Raw genomic sequence first — 24,090 nt, forward strand, 5'->3', positions numbered from 1 at the left:
AATAATTGTGCAAACAGGTAATAGTGACATCAATTCATATAACAAATCCCATCAATCTATGGCTAGGTGTAAATAACAAGCTCAGCACTATATCATGCAAAGCATTGTCCCAAATTACCTGATTTAATATAAACCATCCAAATTATGATTCCTATTATTTCTGGGTTGCACATAAGCCAGGAGTTGTTGTAAACTTAAAAAGAAACTTATACTGTCCATAGAAAGTGAAAAGTAAACATCTGTAGACGTCCTTTAGTCTGAGGGCATAACCATAAAACACAATATTATGTGCATAAGCTCAGTGGAGTAAAGCAGCTAGTGCTGTGCACAGACCAACTAATCGATTATGAGATTCGTTTTATGCCAATTAGTTGTTGCAGCTCTACACTAGACATATACAAAACACGGTAGGGGACTGCACTCTCATACCGGACCGGGTACACATCCCATGACCCTGCAACATGCTCAGCCCTGGGTGCTCACGGGCACTCACAGATAGCTGTGCTGTCCCCAGAGTCACAAGCAGTTAACCCCAGACAGGTCTGGGTGCAAGAACCATAGGGAAAATTACAAAACAAATTAATACAACACACAGAGAAAGTCCAGCACTCACAAGCTCTCAGCTAAGATTTAAAAGCAAAAATGGAAAGGTTAGTTACCGCATCTGGCCAAATGGGAGAAGCCCAGGTACCACGTCAAGGTCCTTTACAATACCTGGGACCCTAAAACAGCCACACAATGCAAGCTCTCAAATCCAAACAAACTGGGAACAAGGGAAGGGAGCACAGGATTATGTAATCACCCTAGACATATACAAAACATGGAAGGGGACTACACTCTCATACCGGACCGGGTACACATCCCATGACCCTGCGACATGCTCAGCCCTGGTTGCTCACGGGCACTCACAGATAGCTGTGCTGTCCCCAGAGTCACAGGCAGTTAAGCCCAGACAGGTCTGGGTGCAAGAACCATAGGGAAAATTACAAAACAAATTAATACAACACACAGAGAAAGTCCAGCACTCACAAGCTCTCAGCTAAGATTTAAAAGCAAAAATGGAAAGGTTAGTTACCGCATCTGGCCAAATGGGAGAAGCACAGGTACCACGTCAAGGTCCTCTCCAATACCTGAGACCCTAAAACAGCCACACAATGCAAGCTTTCAAATCCAAACAAACTGGGAACAAGGGAAGGGTGCACAGGCTTATGTAATCACCCTAGACATATACAAAACACGGAAGGGGACTGCACTCTCATACCGGACCGGGTACACATCCCATGACCCTGCAACATTCTCAGCCCTGGGTGCTCACGGGCATTCACAGATAGCTGTGCTGTCCCCAGAGTCACAGACAGTTAACCCCAGACAGGAGACTGGGATCAGAACAAAAGAAACAAATAACTCAGAGGAGAAAATTAACTTTATTACTACATTTGATCTAATGCACCAAAAATTTGCTGGAGCAATTTCTAAACATTGGGATCTAGTGCATTCGGATAAGTCTTTACCATTCATGAAACAACAACATCCTAGAATGGTGTATCGAAGAGCAAAAAATCTGCGAGACTTGCTAGTGAAAACAGACCCAACTAGGTGTTATGAGAATAATACTTGGCTAAAATCTAACAAAAAGGCTGCTTTACATGTGGCGATTGTGTCACGTGTGACAGCATGCTGAAAGGTGATACGTTCCAGCACCCACATACAAACAAGCACTATAAAATCAATCACAGACTTTCATGCATGAGTACCCATGTGATTTACATGCTGATTTGCCCCTGTTCCCTTGTATATATAGGGAAAACGGTCACTACGTTTCGGGAGCGTATGGCTAATCATCGCTGTGCGATCAGGGAAGCCATCAAAAGTGGCGACTCTGATCAGCCAGTAGCACGCCATTTCGCCAGACATAAGCATGGTGTATCAAGCTTAAAAACCATGCTGATAGACCAAGTACCACCGTTGCCAAGGGGAGGTGACGGGGGCAATCGACTTTTAAGAATGGAGACAAGGTGGATTTATACCTTGGACACTATAACACCTAGGGGGTTAAACACTATGCTCGATTTCTCGCCATTCTACACTGGGAACTGATCTAACCTCTCTCCATGGATTACAACTGTTCATTCTCTCTCATCCACAATCACTGACTTTCAAACATGACTTTTATCATTATTTTTAGTTTATAAGTCCTCAGGTAATTTTTGCCATACTCCAGGAGATACCAAGAATACATCAATTAATTGGTTATATATATATTATCTAAGATTTGGGCTGTTGGATGATGATGTTCTCTTACATCTCCCATATAATTGATTATTGTTAATATCATAATGTAATATATATACACCAATATATAAACAAGTTCTCTGTGGTTAATCAAAAAGAATTTATAGGTCCACCATATTCATGTTTTTAAATTGCAATTGATCACCAATGATCGATTGCCTTTATTGTTTTTAGTACACTGGCATTCTGATTTATGGCTGACTGCAGTAGTCTATAATATGGACAAGAGGATTTTTGCTTACAATAAATGATTTAAGTATCTGTGTTGCATTGGATTGATACTTCCTCATTGTCTATGTTTACCGTAAGACAACAAACAGTCGTCACCATGGTAACCGGCGTCACCACGTGGTTCACGTAGATGACGCAACTTCCGGTCACATGACTTCCGGATCTGCATCATGCGGGCTGCGGCTCGGCGCCATCAGATGCCACTGGGTTATTTAAGGTGCAGGGGTATTGTATATGTCATACTGCTTTTTGTACTTCCAAAATGTCTGTATCATGCATTTGAAAAAGGAGGTGGAATGCCTCCAAAACGTCATGCGTTTTTAACTTAATTTATTAAATGTTAAGTTTTACTCTGAACCAGTGAGTGCCTTTTTTCTACGTATGTATTTGATGATTTTTTTGAAGTGCACCCTGGAAGCTGCTATACCTGTATATGGAGTGCCTTTCCTATTGACTCTAATTTATCTATATATTTATATATATATAAAACAAGGAAAGTGACCAGCGCTCTCTAAGATCTTATTTTAAATTCTGAATATGACAAGATATCGAAGTTCAGTGTTTGTTAAACCAACTATGTATGCAGATATCTGTTTGCTTATAATGTGTGGTATTGTGCAGCATAAACCAATGATAGTGTGTACCCCTAACACAATGGGTAAAATATACAATAAAGAGAACAAATCTTTGGTAGTTCAGCGCAACGAATTACAATAGATATGAGTACTCAGGATAGAGTGTGAGCACAGAATAATGATGGTTATAAAGTCTTCTTTGTAGTATTATTCACAGCACAATTGGATATATATTCTTAATAGAGTTCTAGTTCATATATATATATATATATATATATATATATATATATATATATATATATATATATGTGTGTATATATGTATATGTGTGTGTGTGAAAGGATGTCTCCTTACCGGATTCTACCCCAATCGTATGAGGTAAGGTATGATCATGTAAGGAGTATTTGGTGTCCTGTCTTTGGTAACAGCTGATAGTGATGTCTCAGACGTGTGGGTCCGGGAAAAGGATTTGTTTCCCCCTCCAAAGGTCCTTCTCTGTAACTGTGTGTATGATCTTTATCCGGTAGAAACGTCAGTGAGGATTGGAGTCTAAGTGACTCGCAGGAGTATGGTACTTCGAATGATGTCCCTCAGGTTCTCAGTTTCTCAGATGGATATAGAAAAAAGAAACAAGAATACATAGCGTAATACTGTATAAAAAATCAATTTTATTCTAAACAATTGTGGTAAGATATCAGGGGCAGACTGAGACCAATCAGGGCCCACGGGCAAAAATTAGGGAAGGGCCCCCACTGTCTCACACTGACCCAAATGTATTCAAATGTATGTAAAATGAACATGGTAGCCTCCCTACCCTACCCCTACTAGGCCCCGAACCTCCAGGGCTAGGACCTCCAACATCAAGGGACAGAGAAAGGGCCCCAACCTCCAGGGCCAGACACCCACTCCATGGCCCTCACAGTGACAGACACCCAACAGGGCTCCCCCACACTCTAGGGCCCACAGAGCAAAAAAAAACAACATTCAGGCACAAGGGCCTCACCCTATGGCCAGGGCCCCCACTAAAACCACTACTTAGTTACTGATAGGGCAGCTGTCAGCCCCAGCTTAAGCAGCACACTAGGACCCATGGAGATTCTATTTGTGGGCCCCCTGACATGCTGGGCCCTCGGTCCAGGTCCTATTTGCCCGGCTGATCAGTCCGCCCCTGTAAGATATACACTCACATGTGTAGCCCTCAATCCATGATGAGGTAAGATTATAGCATATCAAAGATGTGTACACATTTGGCCTGTTAATACCCCGGTTAGGATGGTAGAAAAACAATGGAACTGTATAGTTGTTATATGCAGTTTAAATCCTGAGCATAAGACACTTTTCCAGCAGTGGGGGTGCCCAGGTAATGAATATATATTTATATAGTAAATTCTGTCTGTATGTTGAAAGTACAAGTACTGGAGAGTCTGTTTTGCTGGCTTGAAAAAAACGGCTCAGTATGTTACTGGTTCAGTTGATTACTGGCTTTACCGTTTAGACAGACAGAAATATTTGTGGTAGTGGGCATAAGTGCCCTATATGCTTAATATTAAAGCAAACTTAACAGATAGTCACTCTAAGAAGATATTCGTAATGGTGGGCATTAAAGCCCTATAAGCTTAATGTTAAAACAAACTTAAGTTAGTCACTACCTCTGACGAAGAAGTAAGCTAATACTTCGAAACGCGTAAGGTGATATTTTGAAAGTGTGACAGTGCAGTCTTCACATACCCTGTTGTGACCGGCTTTTTGGACGAACGGTGTTACGCTATCCACTATTGCATTTCCTATGTATTGCATTTCCTATGTATATTCCTAGAGTGACTAACTGTTAAGTTTGTTTTAACATTAAGCTTATAGGGCTTTAATGCCCACCATTACGAATATCTTCTTAGAGTGACTATCTGTTAAGTTTGCTTTAAGATTAAGCATATAGGGCACTTATGCCCACTGCCACGAATATTTCTGTCTGTCTATCTAAACGGTAAAGCCAGTAATCAACTGAATCAGTAACATACTGAGCCGTTTTTTTCAAGCCAGCAAAACAGACTCTCCAGTACTTGTACTTTCAACATACAGACAGAATTTACTATATAAATATATATTCATTACCTGGGCACCCCCACTGCTGGAAAAGTGTCTTATACTCAGGATTTAAACTTTATTGTGTGTGTGTGTGTGTGTATGTATATATATGTGTATGTGTATATATATGTATATATATATATATATATATATATATATATATATATATATATATCCACAAATCTGTACTGCATTGCAAAATATCTGCAAAAAAAAGTTTTACATGTTTTTAAAACAGTGATTTTTTAGCATAATGTGTGTTTTGCAGTCCAGGGAGATACCCCATTAAAAGCCTCTTGAGTATATTTAGCATATCTCCTTTTCTGTGACTTATTAGGAACAGGCAGAAAAGACTTTCTGCACTGATCAAGCAACCACTGTGTAGTATTTGTATGTTCGGTGTTCCCTGATGTAGTGGAAAATATATTCTTTTAAAGTCTCTATAGAGGAAACATTTGCATTTTACTTTATATTATTTATTTTGTGTTTTATCCTATGCATAATTAAAGGGCCATTACAGTTGAAAACAAATTTTAATTCGTTAGCGCATGTAATTTTAAGACAATCGACCCTACAATACTGGTGTGTTTAATCTCCACAATGGGGTTAAACACACAGTAGAAGTGCTGGCCCCAAGCGGAAACTGTTACTATCTGCGTCTGTTTCAGCTCGGGACCAACTGTGCTTCCTGGGTTTTTGAGTGGCACTTCTACTATGTGTTTAAACCCTTTTATGGAGTTAAACGCACAGTAGTGTAGTGTAGATAGTCTTAAAATTACTTGCTCTAAGGAACGTCATTTTTTTACTATTATGGCCCTCTAACTCTTTGTGGGGAGTTGTTGCAGTTTAATATTCCCCTGCTAATTAATCTACTATTGTGGTCCATACAGAAAAGCAACATAGCTACATTTTAGATAGAAATGCTATATTGTAGCAACACTTTTTGCCATCCCCTGCACTTAAAGGGCCATTATACACTCATTTTTTTCTTTGCTTAAATGTTTTGTAGATGATCTATTTTTATAGCCCATAAAGTTTTTTTGGTTTTTTTAAATGTATAGTTTTGCTTAGTTTTAAATAACATTGCTCTGATTTTCAGACTCCTAACCAAGCCCCAACGTTTTATGAAAATACCATCAGCTACCTTCTCCAACTTGCTCCTGTTTGTGTAAAGGGTCTTTTCATATGCAAAAGAAGGGGGATGGAGGGGGGGTGTCTTATTTCCCATTTGCAGTGGGCTTTCCAGCTATCTCTTCAACAGAGCTAAACTGAGAGCTTCTAAGTAAGTTTTTAAACAGTTTTATACTGGATTTTTATTTCAGTATCTGTGCATCTTATTCTTTATAGTAGTGTCTATTACATGCAGTTATATGAAAATGAGTGTATACTGTCCCTTTAAACATATTATGGTCTATAAAGCCAAAATTGCATCCTGGGTCATAGATTTGTACTTCTAGCTCCTAATATTTTGGATTATTCTATATTGTTTTTAATATTTCTTGTTGACTCCTACACTTGAACGAAATTTCTCAACCCTTGCTTTACAGCAATATATTTTTTACTTACACCCCTTATTTTGTCTCCAGCGAGAAGAGAAACAGCTCGATTCCTGTCTGGATGCTCTTATATCCCAAGTTTTGGATATTAAGAACTCTTTAGCTAACTTCATCTTCAAACTGGAGAATGAGTATGAGCGCCTAACCTGGTGAGTTCCAAAAACAAAAATGTATATTCTCTTTCTTTGTTATTTATTGAGGTATGGGTGTCTGTTTAGAGTGCAGTAATATACATACATTAAAGGGACACTAAACTGTATGATGATGTGTAGCATCAATTTCTTGTGTGAGCTTTTTTCATTTTGTTAAATAGCCATTATTGTAAAAAAAAAATGTTTTAGAGCATGTAATGTTAAGACTATCAACTCTAGACTATATATGTTTTTAATACCCACATGTGCACAAGCTCACAGGGTATACATCAGTGACGTGCAGTCAGGGGAGGCATAACCTGTCATAAAAAGAAAAGAAGAAAATAGTATTTAAAGGGAAGTCAACCATAGAATTGTTATTGTTTTAAAAGATAGATAATCCCTTTATTACCCATTCCCCAGTTTTGCATAACCAACACAGTTATATTAATATACTTTTTACCTCTGTGATTACCTTGTATCTAGGAACCTTCTTCCAGCCCCCTGATCACATGACTGTGACTGTTTATTATCTATTGTCTTGCATTTAGCATTGTGTTGTGCTAGATCTTAAATAACTCCCTGTGCCTGAACACAGTGTTATCTTTATGGCCCACGTGTACTTTCTGTCTCTTTGTGTTGAAAAGAGATTTAAAACGCATGTGATAAGAGGCAGCCCTCAAAGGCTTAGAAATTAGCATATGAGCCTACCTAGGTTTAGCTTAAACTAAGAATACCAAGAGAAAAAAGCAAATTTGATGATAAAAGTAAATTGGAAAGTCGATTAAAATTAAGTCCTATCTGAATAATGAAAGTTTAATTTATACTTGACTGTCCCTTTAATTATAAAGAAAATAATTATAAAAAAATCACAACATTTTTGAGGCAGTAGCTAGTTCAGCATCCCCTGATTGCGCATCCCCTATCCAGAAAGGGTGCGCATGCCCACTTTCTCTCAAGTGTCACATTACATGACTGGTTGATCCAATCATGAAAAAGCACGATGGGAGGTAGCTATCACATCAGCCTCCCTTATAGTTCCCGCCCACTGGCTGTCAGAGAGCGAGACACAGTCTGCTACTAGTACTGCGTCTCGCTCTCTGACAGTCTGTGGGCGGGAACTATTAGAGTTTGAAGCAGGAAGTTTAGGGCAGCAGAGGCAAATAAGCAGCTCCTGCTCCAACAAATAAATATCGTCAAATATAATGTAAGTAGCAAACAGGGGACTGAGGTGCACTTTTTGGAGATCAGGCTTATTTATTAAATGTAATAGATTCTGTCACTATAGTTATATATTATTGTGTGCGGTGGGCACTGGCACGGTACAGGCGTGACAGTGTCCTGCAGCTCCTCCTTGCTGAGGACTTATTGCTGAAGCAGCTGCCTCAGTCCATCTTCCTCCGTGTGTAGGCGAAAGCTTCCATAAATAACTCCACTTCAAAGCTGCCCTGAGTACCTGTCTGTGTTTGACTAGTAGTGTCAGCAGCCTGCCCGCCCTAAGTGCTCGCTTTCATCTCTATCTGTTGATAATAATCTCTGTTTCACCTCCGGAGTCCGTACTGACAAAGCTCTGTAAAGTTTTACTTCTTCAGTTGTATTTCTCTGATATATTCAGCAGCATTTCTGTCTCACACACCAGCATGTTTCTAAATAACCACATATGCAATAATATGAGTTACACTTTAATTAATTCCCACTACTAAATATTCACAAAATCAGTAAGTGTATTTATTTTACATGATATATCCCTTTCTACATTTACTTAGTGCACTCTAAATTGGCCATATATTCTTATCGTTTGCACAGCTCTTCTGTTGTCCTGTGCTGGGTTGACAAGGGGCACCATGCCCTCAGATTACTGTTAGAGTGGGTGTGCAGTGTTCTCCATTTGACACCTTCTGCACTGAACATTTATAGCTGCAGTCTGTATTGGGTATTATGGTACAATTATTAGAGGTTCAAAATATAGTAATATAAAAACTATATAAAGAAAAAAACACACAAAGAATACTACTCAAAGAAGAACATATACATTAATGTAAGAAGTTAAAGAGGCATTGTAGTACAAAAATGACATGCTCTATTTCATAACATTATGCAATTTTAGCTCTACTGGCAAAAAAGAAGGAAACAAGGGATAAACACATAGTTAAAGTACAACTTGGGAGCTGCAGAGAACTGTTGGTCCTGAGCAGAAACAGATGGTGAGCCAGTCAGCGGCAGCAGTCACATAACCCCATCAATCGCCCACTGTGACTGCCTTGGACAAGCAGGTCTCTGCAGTTTCCAAGCAGTACTTTAACCCATTGCAAGAGTTAAAGGGACAGTCAACACCAGAATTTTTGTTGTTTAAAAAAGATAGATAATCCCTCTATTATTCATTCCCCAGTTTTGCATAACCAACAAGATTATATTAATATACGTTTTAGCTCTGTAATTACCTTGTATCTAAGCCTCTGCAGACTGCCCCCTTATTTCAGTTCTTTTGACAGACTTGCATTTTAGCCAATCAGTGCTCACTCTTGGGTAATTTCACGTGCATGAGCTCAATGTTATCTATATGGCACATATGAGCTAACGCCCTCTAATGGTGAAAAACTGTCAAAATGCATTCATATTAGAGGCGGCCTTCAAAGTCTAAGAAATTAGCATATGAACCTCCTAGGTTTAGCTTTCAACTAAGAATACCAAGAGAACAAAGCAAAATTGGTAAAAGTTGTTTTAAAATTACATGCCTTATTTGAATCCGTTTTATTTGGGACTTTACTGTCCCATTTAAACATACATACTTGCAGTGTCAGTAGTGCTACAATTATATGCTCTTATGTATTAGATCATGTCATTTTAGCACTGCAATGTCCCTTTAATTGTTTTCAATTTGACATCATATTATAGTTTGTACATACTCTGAAATGTAGAACTTTAAGATATTGATTGTTCTTTATTTCTGTAATGTTTAAAGTCACATTCAAATTAATTTTAAATATATAAATATTTGAGAAAAATCTCATTGTGTAATAAACTAAATCTAAGGAGTATAGTGGAATGAAATGAAAATGTGTGCTTGAAGCAAAACAATTAAGCCTTTATGTTGGCATTTCAAACAATAGGACAGATTTGTCTGCTTTTTTATTATGACAATATGAGCATGTACGTAATTGGCTCTGATACTTGCCAGTGCCTCCCCAGCCATTGACCTCATCGCATATACTATATGCTACAGGAAAGTTCTTCTCTGTGAAAGGCACATATTGAGCAAAAAAGAGGCTGCTTCTAGGGTGGTAACTAGCCATAGAACTAGCTATTATGCTATTGTTCGTTCGCAGGTTGAGCGCTTCTCTCTTTTTATTTATGCAAATTATGACTCTTAGGGAAGTCTCCTTAATAATGCGGGAATCCAGACGTGGACCCGTTGCTCAGTGTGCCTAGAGGGATATGGCTGCACCTCACTGATGAGACCCACACTAGGCCAAAACGTACGTCTGGGGTTTTGCCTTTTCTCTCATTCATAAAGGGATTGCCTGGTATTTCAGGGCTGGACTGTACTGTGAAGTCAGGATCAGACTGATTTGTTTATTTGAAAAGGCAGGGATGTAAAGCTGATTGTTTTTGTTTTGTTTTTAAATATATATTTTTTTTACTTTTTTTTTTTTTCAGATCCTCAAGACTTATACTGTTGGAAAGGTTAGGCGATTACTTTTCCAACGGTGGGTCTTGGGGGTCTGTAGCTGCTCAGACGCCGGAGATACAAGTTTCTAAGCAGCATGCCCCCATTTCCCTATACTGTCCATTGGAATTTTTAAATAAAGTTGCTTGTGACGTCACCGTGCAAAACGTGAAGCCCCGGCAATGCCCTGGGTGGGAGTCAGTGGGAGCCCCTAGATTGCCCTCAAGGTGGGTGAGTGCTAGTGACAGCTCTGAGCCGTCGACAGCAGCTGGCTGGGACAATTTGCGATGGCTCAGAGCCGTCCATAGGACTCAAAGGGTTAAAGGACAGTAAAGTCAAAACTAAACGCCCATGGTTTATATAGAAAGTAATTTTAAGCAACTTTCCAATTTACTTCTATTGTCTAATTTGCCTGAGCATTTGTCTAAGCATTGGTTCCTTTAGTTTTTTTCATGCAGAAAAATATTTTAAACCTGTTTAAGTGCTTCATACACATGATTTTTTGTATTATTATTACAGTGCCCTGTACTTAAGCAGTTTAGTGTCCCTTTAAAACATTTAACAGAGATGTTTGCATAGAAAACATGACATTTTTTGTTTTTTCCATTTTCTTCTCCTTCAAAATCCCCAAAACTCTTTTGACCCCTTTCTGTATTAGCCTAACCTGCATCTACATAAGCTGGAACTGGAAAACACAAACACTTTCAGACTTAAAGGGACATTGTACACTCGATTTCTTTTTGTAGATGATCCATTTATATAGCCCATTGTAAACATGTATAGTTTTGCTTATTTTTCAATAACATTGTGCTGATTTTCAGACTCCTAACCAAACCCCAAAGTTTTAGATGTATACTGATGTCTACAGATTCCTCCTTGCTCCTGTTTGTATAATGGGTCAGATATGAACTACACATCACATACTTATTGACAACTATGTGTTATTTCAATCATCTGTGTTAAAAGCACATACATAAATTTACAATTCATTTTGGAAGTTAAACACATAATTAAAGTCAGCTCTAGAGCAGAAAACATCTGGTGAGCCAATAATACGAGGCATATTATGTGCAGACACCAATCACCATCTAACTCCAATAATGCATTTCTGCTCCACAGCCTACCTAGATATGCATTAAAAAAGGATACCAAGAGAACAAAGTAAATATGATAACAAAAGTAAATTGAAAAGTCTCTTGAAATTGCATGTTCTATCTGAATCACAAAACTTTCATTTTGATATTTGTGTCCCCTTTAAATTCCTGCTGTTGTGAAATGGAATGTAAAATAATTTAAAGGGACATTAAACACTAAATAACTGCTAGATTGAATGATGCATTCATAGAAAAGATTAGTCTGAGAATAAACGGAAGATGTATTTTTTAAACTTTCATTAGCTTTGTAAATATTGACAAAATAAGTGTAAAGTTAAAACAATGGCAGCTGCCATATTGTAACTTAGGTTACCTTCTCTGCTGTGGCCAATTCGGAACAGTTAGAAATGAGAGCGCAGAACGCGCTAGTGACCTATTTATAACAGGAACTGAAAAACTCTGTTTCAAAATGGAATTACAGGAAAAGGGGACAAAACAAATATTGGAAGTATATTGCAGAGTTTGTATATACAATATAAATACGATTTTATAATTTTATATTGCCATCTCAAAGTGCTTAATGTCCCTTTTAAGGTGACTATATTTAAACTCCTGATATTTTTCTGAAGTGTGGTTTAATTTCTGTGTCGCCTGTGTGTCTATTTATTGTTTGCTTTAGGCCTTCTGTGTTGGATAACTTTGCTTTGCTCTCTGGTCAACTGAACACACTAAATAAAGTGCTAAAAAATGAGAAGACGCCTCTGTTGAAAAACCAAGTTATCATTCCCCTTATCTTGTCTCCTGACCGAGATGAAGAGATCATGGTAAGTTCTTTTTCCCCGTCAGTAGATACAAATGTTTGCGGTCAGGTTTTTATAACTTTATTTATAAATAGCGGTTGACAGAGGGTCGAGTTCCTGTTTTCAGTCATGAAGTGGTACCTGATCACCTGAGGACAAAGCCAGACCCTGAGGTAGAAGAATTGGAAAAGCAGCTCAGTTCAGATGCCGCTCGAATGACACCAGAAGTAGCTCAGGTACAGTTGCATGCTGGGACGCCAGGGCTCGTGTATATGATGAGTCTAGGAATGGTATTGTTAATCATTTGACAAATGTCTGTTTCATACCTTAGAAACAAGTACAGAGTCTCAATAAGATGTGCTCTAACCTTGTAGAAAAAATCATCAAGGACGAGAGGGAGTCAGAAATTGGAAGTAAGTGTTTGGTTATGGCATTGTGGCAAAATTATTTTTTTTTAATCACATTAAAGGGACACTAAACCCACATTTATTCTTTCGTGATTCAGATAGAGCAGCAATTTTAAACAACTTTCTAATTTACTCCTATTATCAATTTTCTTTGTTCTCTTGGTATCTTTATTTGAAAAAGCAGGAATTTAAGCTTAGGACCCGGCCCATCTTTGGTTCAGATAAATGCAGCCACCAAACATCAAGCGCTATCCAAGAGGCTGAACCAACAATGGGCAGGCTCCTAAGCTTTACATCCCTGCCTTTTCAAATAAAGATTCAAAGAGAACGAAGAAAATTGATAATAGGAGTAAGTTAGAAAGTTGCTTAAAATTTCTGCTTTATCTGAATCATGAAAGACAAAATTTGGATTCAGTGTCCCTTTAATTAAGCACTTCATGCACAGTCTGAAATACTGGTCAGTTATAAAAACCAGTGAACAGACTGCTGCAACGCCTGATATTTCTCTTGGTGGCTGAAGCAATGGTAAATAGGTCCTAGAAACGGAAACTAGATTTTAATATGTTTAAACATATAGATACATTTCTTTGCAATATTCCTTGGTTTGTATTTTATTACCAGAAGACTTAAAATATATTTGTAAGTTCAGCAACAATTATATTGTATTTTAGCTTATAGTTTACTTTTTTTTTTCACAAATGTAAGTTTACAAATCAAATAGAAGAGGCACTGATAGTTAACGTCATAAAAACAGACAAGTCTTGGAGTGTAAGTACTGTAAAAGCTTGGCCAGGGAAGCATAGTTTTGTTCCTCACATTGCAAGCATGAAAGTGTAGGATTAGGAGAGCGCCGTGGTTATAGTCAATGGCGCAATCGGCACACTGCTCTTGAGTTCAGTGGGTTCGTTATGCATAAAAATGTAGTGTAGAAGCCGTAAAGAAACACTTATTAATTTATTAGACTATACTGGGCCTTAAAAATAAAATGTCGAACTTGAAAGAGAAAAAAGAATGTTTGTTTACGTTTTTTAAATAAGTCACTGATTTGTATGTACAAGATTGACTGATAGTCACGCTAGTGCACAAGTGTGCTTTCCACTCAGCAGGTAGTATGCCCCGAGATTGGCACGTAGGAGTTTGTAACAGGTACCTATCTGTGTTATAAGGCTAATGCAGCCATTTTAATTTGCGTAATAATGTATAGTGTGTTATGATAATGTGTTACACTGTGGATGTTGTTTTAGTGTATCCAAATATACCTGCCATTGTGTGTGTTTTATTTGCTAGTCTTTAGGAATCCAATTCAGTTTGTTTTTGCTTAGTAAAAGTTGTTGCTACATTACAAAACATTGAGCATTGGTTTTGTGATATTTTATTTTTAGGGTAAATAACCTTTTTCATTTTAGAAAAATAGCCAAAATACTTGCACAGGTTTATTGCTTCAACATTGATGGTCCTGTGTCTAAAATAGAGATAGTTGTTCTTGTTCTTGCACTGTAATGCTTTTCTCATTTACCCAGTCATGCAATTGTTTTTAATTTATTAATCTAAATATGTACTGTGTACTTTACTGTTACCACTAATCTGGTTTATGTGCACACGGCTAGACAGGATGTTTATTCCATACAATTTACTAATATTGAATCATTAACATTTTCCTTTTCCTGCTCTTAATCTGTACTATTTGATGCCAGTGTAGTAAACCTATATGTGGTTCTGTGTAGTACCTCTTAGGGTGAGAATTCTAGATAGGAAATAAATAAATAATGATAGTTTTGAAAAACAGTTGAATATTATATGATTTTCTTTCTCACCACCCAACACATTTTATAATCTCTGCTTTTTATATCTTTTATTTATTTCAATTTGCGTACAATAATTTACTGTACTTATGTTTATTTGTTTTACATCTGTAGGTTTACGACAGAATAAGCAAACATTTAATCCCACTGACACCAATGCCCTTGTGGCTGCTGTAGCATTTGGGAAAGGTCTTTCAAACCGTCGCCCCCCTGGTGGCCCTATGGCTCCAGGCCAGGCAGGAGCTGGTGGAATGCTTCAGGGTGCGCCGGGCATGCAGCAGGTTTCTATGAATATGGCTCCTAATCAGCAGCAACACATGGGTGGTGTTAATATGGGACAGGCCAACCAGCCAGGTAAATAAATTATTTTTTAGGTCCCCATTGGCCAAGCAGCAGCTCAGTCTTCACTATTTAATGTTTTTTTTTATTTTTTGAATATCGCTATTTACTTTGTCTGTCTAGCTGTAAGCTGTGTTAGAATGTGCTGAATATATAGAAAATTGTTTATCTGCCATCGTAGTGAATCGTCCAGAATTTAATTTCCCATTATGGGCCGGATTACAAGTAGAAGCACTATTTAACGTTCCCACTCAAGCGTTAACTGAGCTAGAAGTAAGCTAACCCAACGAGTGCAAAAAGCCAAACTTACAATATCGCATGCGCGTTCACGTATTCCCCCATAGAAGTCAATGGAGCAAAAGTGGGAAAAACATAATTTATGTAAGAACTTACCTGATAAATTCATTTCTTTCATATTGGCAAGAGTCCATGAGCTAGTGACGTATGGGATATACAATCCTACCAGGAGGAGCAAAGTTTCTCAAACCTCAAAATGCCTATAAATACACCCCTCACCACACCCACAATTCAGTTTGACGAATAGCCAAGTAGTGGGGTGATAAAGAAAGGAGTAAAAAGCATCAACAAAGGAAATTAGAAATAATTGTGCTTTATACAAAAAATCATAACCACCATAAAAAGGGTGGGCCTCGTGGACTCTTGCCAATATGAAATAAATTAATTTATCAGGTAAGTTCTTACATAAATGATGTTTTCTTTCATGTGATTGGCAAGAGTCCATGAGCTAGTGATGTATGGGATAGCAATACCCAAGATGTGGAATTCCACGCAAGAGTCACTAGAGAGGGAGGGATGAAAATAAAAAGAGCCATTTTTTGTTGAAAAAAATAATCCACAACCTAAAATATAAGTTAATTCTCATGAAAGGAAAAGAAAAAACTTAAAACATAAGCAGAAGAATCAAACTGAAACAGCTGCCTGAAGAACGTTTCTACCAAAAACTGCTTCCGAAGAAGCGAATACATCAAAACGGTAGAATTTAGTAAATGTATGCAAAGAAGACCAGGTTGCTGCTTTGCAAATCTGATCAACTGAAGCTTCATTCTTAAAAGCCCACGAAGTGGAGACTGATCTAGTAGAATGAGCTGTAATTCTCTGAGGCAGGGCTTGACTTGACTCCAAATAAGCTTGATGAATCAAAAGCTTTAACCACGATGCCAAAGAAACGGCAGAAGCCTTCTGACCTTTCCTAGAACCAGAAAAGATAACAAATAGACTAGAAGTCTTCCTGAAATCTTTAGTAGCTTCCACATAATATTTCAAAGCTCTTACCCCATCCAAAGAATGTAAGGATTTCTCCAAAGAATTCTTAGGATTAGGACACAAGGAAGGGACAACAATTTCTCTATTAATGTTGTGAGAATTCACAACCTTAGGTAAGAATTTAAATGAAGTCTGCAAAACCGCCTTATCCTGATGAAAAATCAGAAAAGGAGATTCACAAGAAAGAACAGATAATTCAGAAACTCTTCTAGCAGAAAAGATGGCCAAAAGGAACAACACTTTCCAAGAAAGTAGTTTTAATGTCCAAAGAATGCATAGGCTCAAATGGAGGAGCCTGTAAAGCCTTCAAAACCAAATTAAGACTCAGAGGAGAGATTGATTTAATGACAGGCTTGATACGAACCAAAGCCTATACGAAACAGTGAATATCAGGAAGCTTAACAATCTTTCTGTGAAATAAGGCAGAAAGAACAGAGATTTGTCCCTTTGCAGACAAACCCTTATCCAAACCATCCTGGAGAAACTGTAAAATTCTAGGAATTCTGAAAGAATGCCAAGCGAATTTATGAGAAGAATACCATGAAATATAAGTCTTCCAAACTCGATAATAAATCTTTCTAGAAACAGATTTACGAGCCTGTAACATAGTATTAAACCTCTATGACTAAGCACTAAGCGTTCAATTTCCATACCTTCAAATTTAATGATTTGAGATCCTGATGGAAAAACGGACCTTGAGACAGAAGGTCCAGCCTTAATGGAAGAGGCCAAGGTTGGCAACTGGACATCCGAACAAGATCCGCATACCAAAACCTGTGAGGCCATGCTGGAGCTACCAGCAATCCAAACGACTGTTCCATGATGATTTTGGAGATCACTCTTGGAAGAAGAACTAGAGGTGGGAAAATATAAGCAGGTTGATAACACCAAGGAAGTGTCAACGCATCCACTGCTTCCGTCTGAAGATCCCTGGACCTGGACAGGTACCTGGGAAGTTTCTTGTTTAGATGAGAAGCCATCAGATCTATTTCTGGAAGACCCCACATCTGAACAATCTGAGAAAACACATCTGGATGGAGGGACCACTCCCCCGGATGTAAAGTCTGACGGCTGAGATAATCCACTTCCCAATATGTACCGCAGAAATTAGACAAGAGCTGGATTCCGCCCAAGAAAGTATTTGAGATACTTCTTTCATAGCTAGGGGATAGGGGACTGTGAGTCCCACCCTGATGATTGACATATCCCACAGCTGTGATATTGTCTGTCTGAAAGCAAATGAACGGTTCTCTCTTCAACAGAGGCCAAGCCTGAAGAGCCCTGAAAATTGCACGGAGTTCCAAAATATTGATTGGTAATCTCGCCTCTTGAGATTTCCAAACCCCTTGTGCTGTCAGAGATCCCCAAACAGCTCCCCAACCTGAAAGACTCGCATCTGTTGTGATCACAGTCCAGGTTGGACGAACCAAAGAGGCCCCTAGAACTATACAATGGTGATCTAACCACCAAGTTAGAGATAGTCGAACATTGGGATTTAAGGATATTAATTGTGATATCCTTGTATAATCCCTGCACTATTGATTCAGCATACAAAGCTGGAGAGGTCTCATATGAAAACGAGCAAAGGGGATTGTGTCCGATGCTGCAGTCATGAGACCTAAAACTTCCATGCACATAGCTACTGAAGGGAATGATTGAGACTGAAGGTTCCGACAAGCTGAAACCAATTTTAATTGTCTCTTGTCAGAGACAGAGTCATGGACACTGAATCTATCTGGAAACCTAAAAATGTCACCCTTGTCTGAGGAATCAAGGAACTTTTTGGTAAATTGATCCTCCAACCATGTCTTTGAAGAAACAACACTTGTTGATTCATGTGAGATTCTGCAGAATGTAAAGACTGAGCTAGTACCAAGATATCGTCCAAATAAGGAAACACCGCAATACCCCATTCTCTGATTACAGAGAGTAGGGCACCGAGAACCTTTGAAAAGATTCTTGGAGCGGTCGCTAGGCCAAAAGGAAGAGCGACAAATTTGGTAATGCTTGTCTAGAAAAGAGAATATCATAAACTGATAATGATCTGGATGAATCGGAATATGAAGATATGCAACCTGTGAGTCTATTGTGGACATCTAATGCCCTTTCTGAACAAAAGGCAGAATAGTCCTTATAGTCACCATTTTGAAAGTTGGTACTCTTACATAACGATTCAAAATTTTCAGATCCAGAACTGGTCTGAATAAATTTTCTTTCTTTGGGACAATGAATAGATTTGAATAAAACCCCAGACCCTGTTCCTGAAACGGAACTGGCATGATTACCCCTGATAATTCCAGGTCTGAAACACACTTCAGGAAAGCCTGAGCCTTTACTGGGTTTAACGGAATTTGTGAGAGAAAAAATCTTCTCACAGGCAGTCTTACTCTGAATCCTATTCTGTACCCCTGAGAGAAAATACTCTGAATCCATTGATTTTGAACCAAATTGGTCCAAACATCTTTGAAAACTCTTAATCTGCCCCCTACCAGCTGAGCTGGAATGAGGGCCGCACTTTCATACGGACTTGGGGGCTGGCTTTGATCTCTTAAATGGCTTGGATTTATTCCAATTTGAGGAAGGCTTCCAATTGGAAACATATTCCTTGGGGGAAGGATTTAGGTTTCTGTTCCTTATTGTGTCGAAAGGAACGAAAAAGGTTAGAAGCTTTAGATTTACCCTTAGGTCTTTTATCTTGAGGCAAAAAAACTCCCTTCCCCCCAGTGACAGTTGAAATTATTGAATCCAACTGAGAACCAAATAACTTATTACCTTGGGAAGAAAGAGATCGCAATCTGGACTTAGAAGTCATGTCAGCATTCCAAGATTTAAAGCTCTTCTAGCTAAAATAGCTAAAGACATAGATTTAACATCACTTTTGATTATATCAAAAATGGCATCACAAATAAAATTATTAGCATGTTGAATCAAGTTAACAATGCTAGACAATTCAGGATCCAATACTTGTTGCGCTAAAGTCTCCAACCAAAAGTTGAAGCAGCTGCAACATCAGCCAAAGAAATTGTAGGCCTGAGAAGATGACCTGAATATAAATAGGTTTTCCTAAGATAAGATTCAAGTTTCCTATCTAAAGGATCTTTAAAAAAAGTACTATCTTCCGTAGGAATAGTAGTACGTTTAGCAAGAGTAGAGAGAGCCCCATCAACTTTGGGGATCTTTTCCCAAAACTCTAAAGTAACTGCTGGCAAAGGATACAATTTTTTAAACCTTGAATAAGGAATAAAAGAAGTACCAGGCCTATTCCATACCTTAGAAATCATATCAGCAATTGCATCAGGAACTGGAAAAACCTCTGCAGTAACTACAGGAGGTTTATAAACAGAATTTAAACGTTTACTAGTTTTAATATCAAGAGGACTAGTTTCCTCCTGTCAGGCGAACTAGAACACTAAAGAAATAAGTGTTAAAAATAATATGAATCTCAGCTGCTGAGATTTTTATAGTTTAAGGTTTGTAGCTAGGATGTGTGGGATGAGCAAATAAATCACCTAAGAGGTGATTTGCAAACCCCATTAACAAATAGCCTTTATTGTAATTGGAATACTGGAAAATAGAACTCTATTCCTGCATCTTGTATCACAGTGTGAAAGATGTGCAGCAGGGAACTATTCCGCCAACCAATATGAGAAACTTAATATGCAAGAAAAAAATAAGGAAAAAATATAATGGCAGTAAATGAATTATAAACCGGTATTGCGAGTAACAACTTTTCATAAGGCAGACTAGAGAGAATGGAATGTCACTAGTTTATATACACAAGTCGTTGGTGGTACAGCGATAATTTATCAAAACAGTGAGGCTAGAGTATACTACAAAGTTTGCTTCGGTAGTCAGGAAAGCAAGTGACTGACCTGTGTGTAAAAATCCGGAGCGGTAGAAGCAGTGAGGAGCTGGTGAGTACCGTGAAGTTGGCGTGTGACGTCACCGCGGAGGAATCCTAGTACTGCTGGCTGAGAAGGAGATCCGGAAAAACAACGTAGGAGAGTTGCTACGCTTAGTGCTAATAGCGGAGCCTGGTTGAGGTATGCAGGCAAGTGAGGAAAATGAACTTGAACTTGACAGCAACCAAAATAGACAAAAGATCAAAATAGCTTAAGGTTAGTAAACAACTGCGTGTTGTTCAGTAGCTAGATGAGGAAAAATCCAATACCAAGCAATGAAGTAAAGGATACTGGGAGATTTATAGGCTGGCTGGAAAAGATAATTGAAATTTAAAGAAACAGTATAATGTCAAAGAAAATTAGGCTGTCAGCTAGGAGGATCCTGACAGGACCCCCCCTTCAAGGAGCAACCCCGGGGCTCAAGGTCGAGGGCGATCTGGGTTCCTCCGATGGAATAAGGCAACAAGTCTGGGAGCAGATATGTTGCAGGCAGGCTCCCAGGAGTCATCCTCCGGAGAATAGCCCTTCCAACGGACCAAATATTGGAGGATTCCACGAGAAAGTCTAGAATCCTGGATGGAGTGTACTTCATATTCGGTGTTTGGATCCACTACCAACGGAACAGCCAAGGAAGAAGGAAGAGAATCCCTGAGTGCTCTGTAGGGTTTTATCAGCGAAACGTGGAAGGTAGAATGAATCTTGAAGGAATCTGGAAGTTGGAGACGAACAGCATTCCGGTTAACGATGTGAGATATAGGATAAGGCCCTATGAACAGAGGCGAGAGTTTTTTAGATCTTCAAAAACCTTTTGAGTAAGCTGATCCCAATGGAAAGGTACATTTTGTTTAGTCAGATTTGTTAAGGGTTTAACAATGTTAGAGAAGTTTTTAATAAATTTGCGATAAAAGTTCGCGAAACCGAGGAAACTCTGAACCTCTTTTCTGCATTTGGGGACAGGCCAATCAATAATTGCCTGAATTTTACCTTCCTCCATACGTATACCCATAGGACTTATTTCGTAACCTAAGAAGGTTATTTTATTAGAATTAAATATGCATTTCTCAGGTTTTGCGTATAGGTAGTTAGTTCTTAATCTAGAAAGTACCTGTCTGACATGTGAAATGTGCTGAGTTAAGGTTTTTGAGTAAATCAGAATGTCATCCAAATAAATGACTAAGAAAACGTCAAGGAAATCTCTGAATAAGTCATTTATTAGGTGTTGGAAAGTGGCCGGGGCGTTACATAGCCCGAACGGCATCACGGTATATTCGTACAGGCCGTAGCGAGTACGAAAAGCCGTCAGCCACTCGTCACCACTTCTTACTCGGATGAGATTGTACGCTCCCCTTAGATCTAATTTTGTAAAAAATTTAGCCCCTTCCAATCTCTCTATTAATTCTGGGATAAGAGGTAAGGGGTAGCGATTTTTTACTGTCACCTTATTAAGCTGTCGGTAGTCAACTATGGGACGTAAACTGCCGTCTTTATTTTTTACAAAAAACATACCGGCACCAGCTGGTGAGGTAGAGGGCCGTATGTAACCTTTCCTTAAATTATCCTCTAAATAAGTTTTAAGGTGTGTAAGTTCAGGTTTAGATAGAGGGAAAATGTGGCCATAAGGAATCTGAGCTCCAGGGACTAGCTCTATGGGGCAGTCGTATTTCCTGTGAGGTGGAAGAGTTTCAGATTCAGTTTTGGAGAAAACATCAGCGAAATCCTTATACTCATCAGGTAACTGGAAATCTAAGTCAGTGGTGGAAGTGTGCATAATACTGATAGGGAAACAAGTTGTTGAACAGAATTTTGAATCAAAGGTTACAGAGAGAGTGTCCCAGGAGATAGTGGGATTATGTAAGGTTAACCAATTTAAACCAAGTATAACCGGAGAGACAGGGGAGGAGATAACATCAAATGTAAGGTATTCTCTATGATGATCTGTGGAACTAACTAAGAGAGGAATAGTTTGATAAGCTACTGGACCTGATGAGATAGGGTTACCATCAATTCCTCTTAATAAAACAGGAGACTTTTTCTGCATAAGTGGAATTTTATTCTTAAGTGTATATTCTTTATCAATATAGCAGGCAGTAGCTCCTGAGTCAATAATTGCGGGGACGTGGAGACGATGGAGATCCCACTGGAAAAGAAGTGAAAGTTTACAATAGGCACTTCTACTATCATATGTATTGCAACAAGAGGAAAATAATAGGGACTTACCCCTGTTAGATTTTTGGAGAACTGGGCATTCTTTTACTGTATGCTCATCTGACGCACAGTAGAGACAGAGATTATTTTCTCTCCTTCTAGTCTTTTCTTGTGCGGTTAAAGGGGCTTTTAGGAACCCAATATCCATTGGCTCAGAGTGGGACTTTGCAGAGGAGATAGAGGGTGTAACACTAGTGGTTTTCTTTGTGTAAGAATCAGGATATGATCGTTCATGTTGTCTTTCTCGTAAGCGTCTATCTATTGTGATACTTAGATTTATCAAACCCTCTAGAGTGGGGGGCATATCAGTTCGGGACAATTCATCCTTAACCGCGTCTGAAAGACCCAGGCGGAACTGATTCCTTAAAGATAAGTTGTTCCACTCAGAGTCTTTTGTCCACCTCTTAAAGTCTGCTATGTAATCTTCCACCATTCTTTTTTTTTGTTTAAGTGCCCTAAGGGCAGTTTCTGCAGTTTGTTGCTTAAATGGGTCTTCGTATAATTGTCCCATTGCAGAGAAAAAATTCTCCAAAGAGTCTAATATGGTGTCATTAGATTCAAAAAAACTGTTTGCCCAACTACGTGGTTCCCCCCTTAGGAAAGATATGGTTGTTAAGACTCTGATCCTGTCAGTGGGGTAAGATTGGGTTTTCAGTGTAAATAAAAGTAAGCATGCATTCTTAAAGTCCCTATAGTGTGCCCTATCACCATAGAATTTTTCAGGTAAACTGACTTGTGGTTCAGGAGTATGTAATTTTGTCTCAATATAATCCTTAATGTAAGCTTTGAGTGCAGTGTTTTCAGCTCTAAGTGTATTTAACCCTTCAGTCAAGGAATCTACTCTTTGAGTTAGAGTCTGTAGAAGTGTAGTCATCTCAGCTGGATTCATTTTGTTAAAGGGCTTGGTATTCTGTCAGGCGAACTAGAACACTAAAGAAATAAGTGTTAAAAATAATATGAATCTCAGCTGCTGAGATTTTTATAGTTTAAGGTTTGTAGCTAGGATGTGTGGGATGAGCAAATAAATCACCTAAGAGGTGATTTGCAAACCCCATTAACAAATAGCCTTTATTGTAATTGGAATACTGGAAAATAGAACTCTATTCCTGCATCTTGTATCACAGTGTGAAAGATGTGCAGCAGGGAACTATTCCGCCAACCAATATGAGAAACTTAATATGCAAGAAAAAAATAAGGAAAAAATATAATGGCAGTAAATGAATTATAAACCGGTATTGCGAGTAACAACTTTTCATAAGGCAGACTAGAGAGAATGGAATGTCACTAGTTTATATACACAAGTCGTTGGTGGTACAGCGATAATTTATCAAAACAGTGAGGCTAGAGTATACTACAAAGTTTGCTTCGGTAGTCAGGAAAGCAAGTGACTGACCTGTGTGTAAAAATCCGGAGCGGTAGAAGCAGTGAGGAGCTGGTGAGTACCGTGAAGTTGGCGTGTGACGTCACCGCGGAGGAATCCTAGTACTGCTGGCTGAGAAGGAGATCCGGAAAAACAACGTAGGAGAGTTGCTACGCTTAGTGCTAATAGCGGAGCCTGGTTGAGGTATGCAGGCAAGTGAGGAAAATGAACTTGAACTTGACAGCAACCAAAATAGACAAAAGATCAAAATAGCTTAAGGTTAGTAAACAACTGCGTGTTGTTCAGTAGCTAGATGAGGAAAAATCCAATACCAAGCAATGAAGTAAAGGATACTGGGAGATT

At 38.6% G+C, this 24,090-nt stretch overlaps 1 protein-coding gene across 1 annotated transcript in view; it reads left to right on the forward strand.

Annotated features, from left to right (window-relative positions):
- Window positions 1–24,090, forward strand: part of MED8 (mediator complex subunit 8) — a 42,278-nt gene that overhangs the window by 5,969 nt on the left and 12,219 nt on the right. The window contains exons 2-6 of the mRNA XM_053693605.1: window positions 6,767–6,885; window positions 12,308–12,452; window positions 12,524–12,664; window positions 12,760–12,841; window positions 14,752–14,991. Coding sequence (XP_053549580.1) covers window positions 6,767–6,885; window positions 12,308–12,452; window positions 12,524–12,664; window positions 12,760–12,841; window positions 14,752–14,991 — 727 coding nt within the window. The remainder of the gene's footprint in view (window positions 1–6,766; window positions 6,886–12,307; window positions 12,453–12,523; window positions 12,665–12,759; window positions 12,842–14,751; window positions 14,992–24,090) is intronic.

The sequence above is a fragment of the Bombina bombina genome, chromosome 10, assembly GCF_027579735.1.
Source record: "Bombina bombina isolate aBomBom1 chromosome 10, aBomBom1.pri, whole genome shotgun sequence".
NCBI classification, from domain to species: domain Eukaryota; kingdom Metazoa; phylum Chordata; class Amphibia; order Anura; family Bombinatoridae; genus Bombina; species Bombina bombina.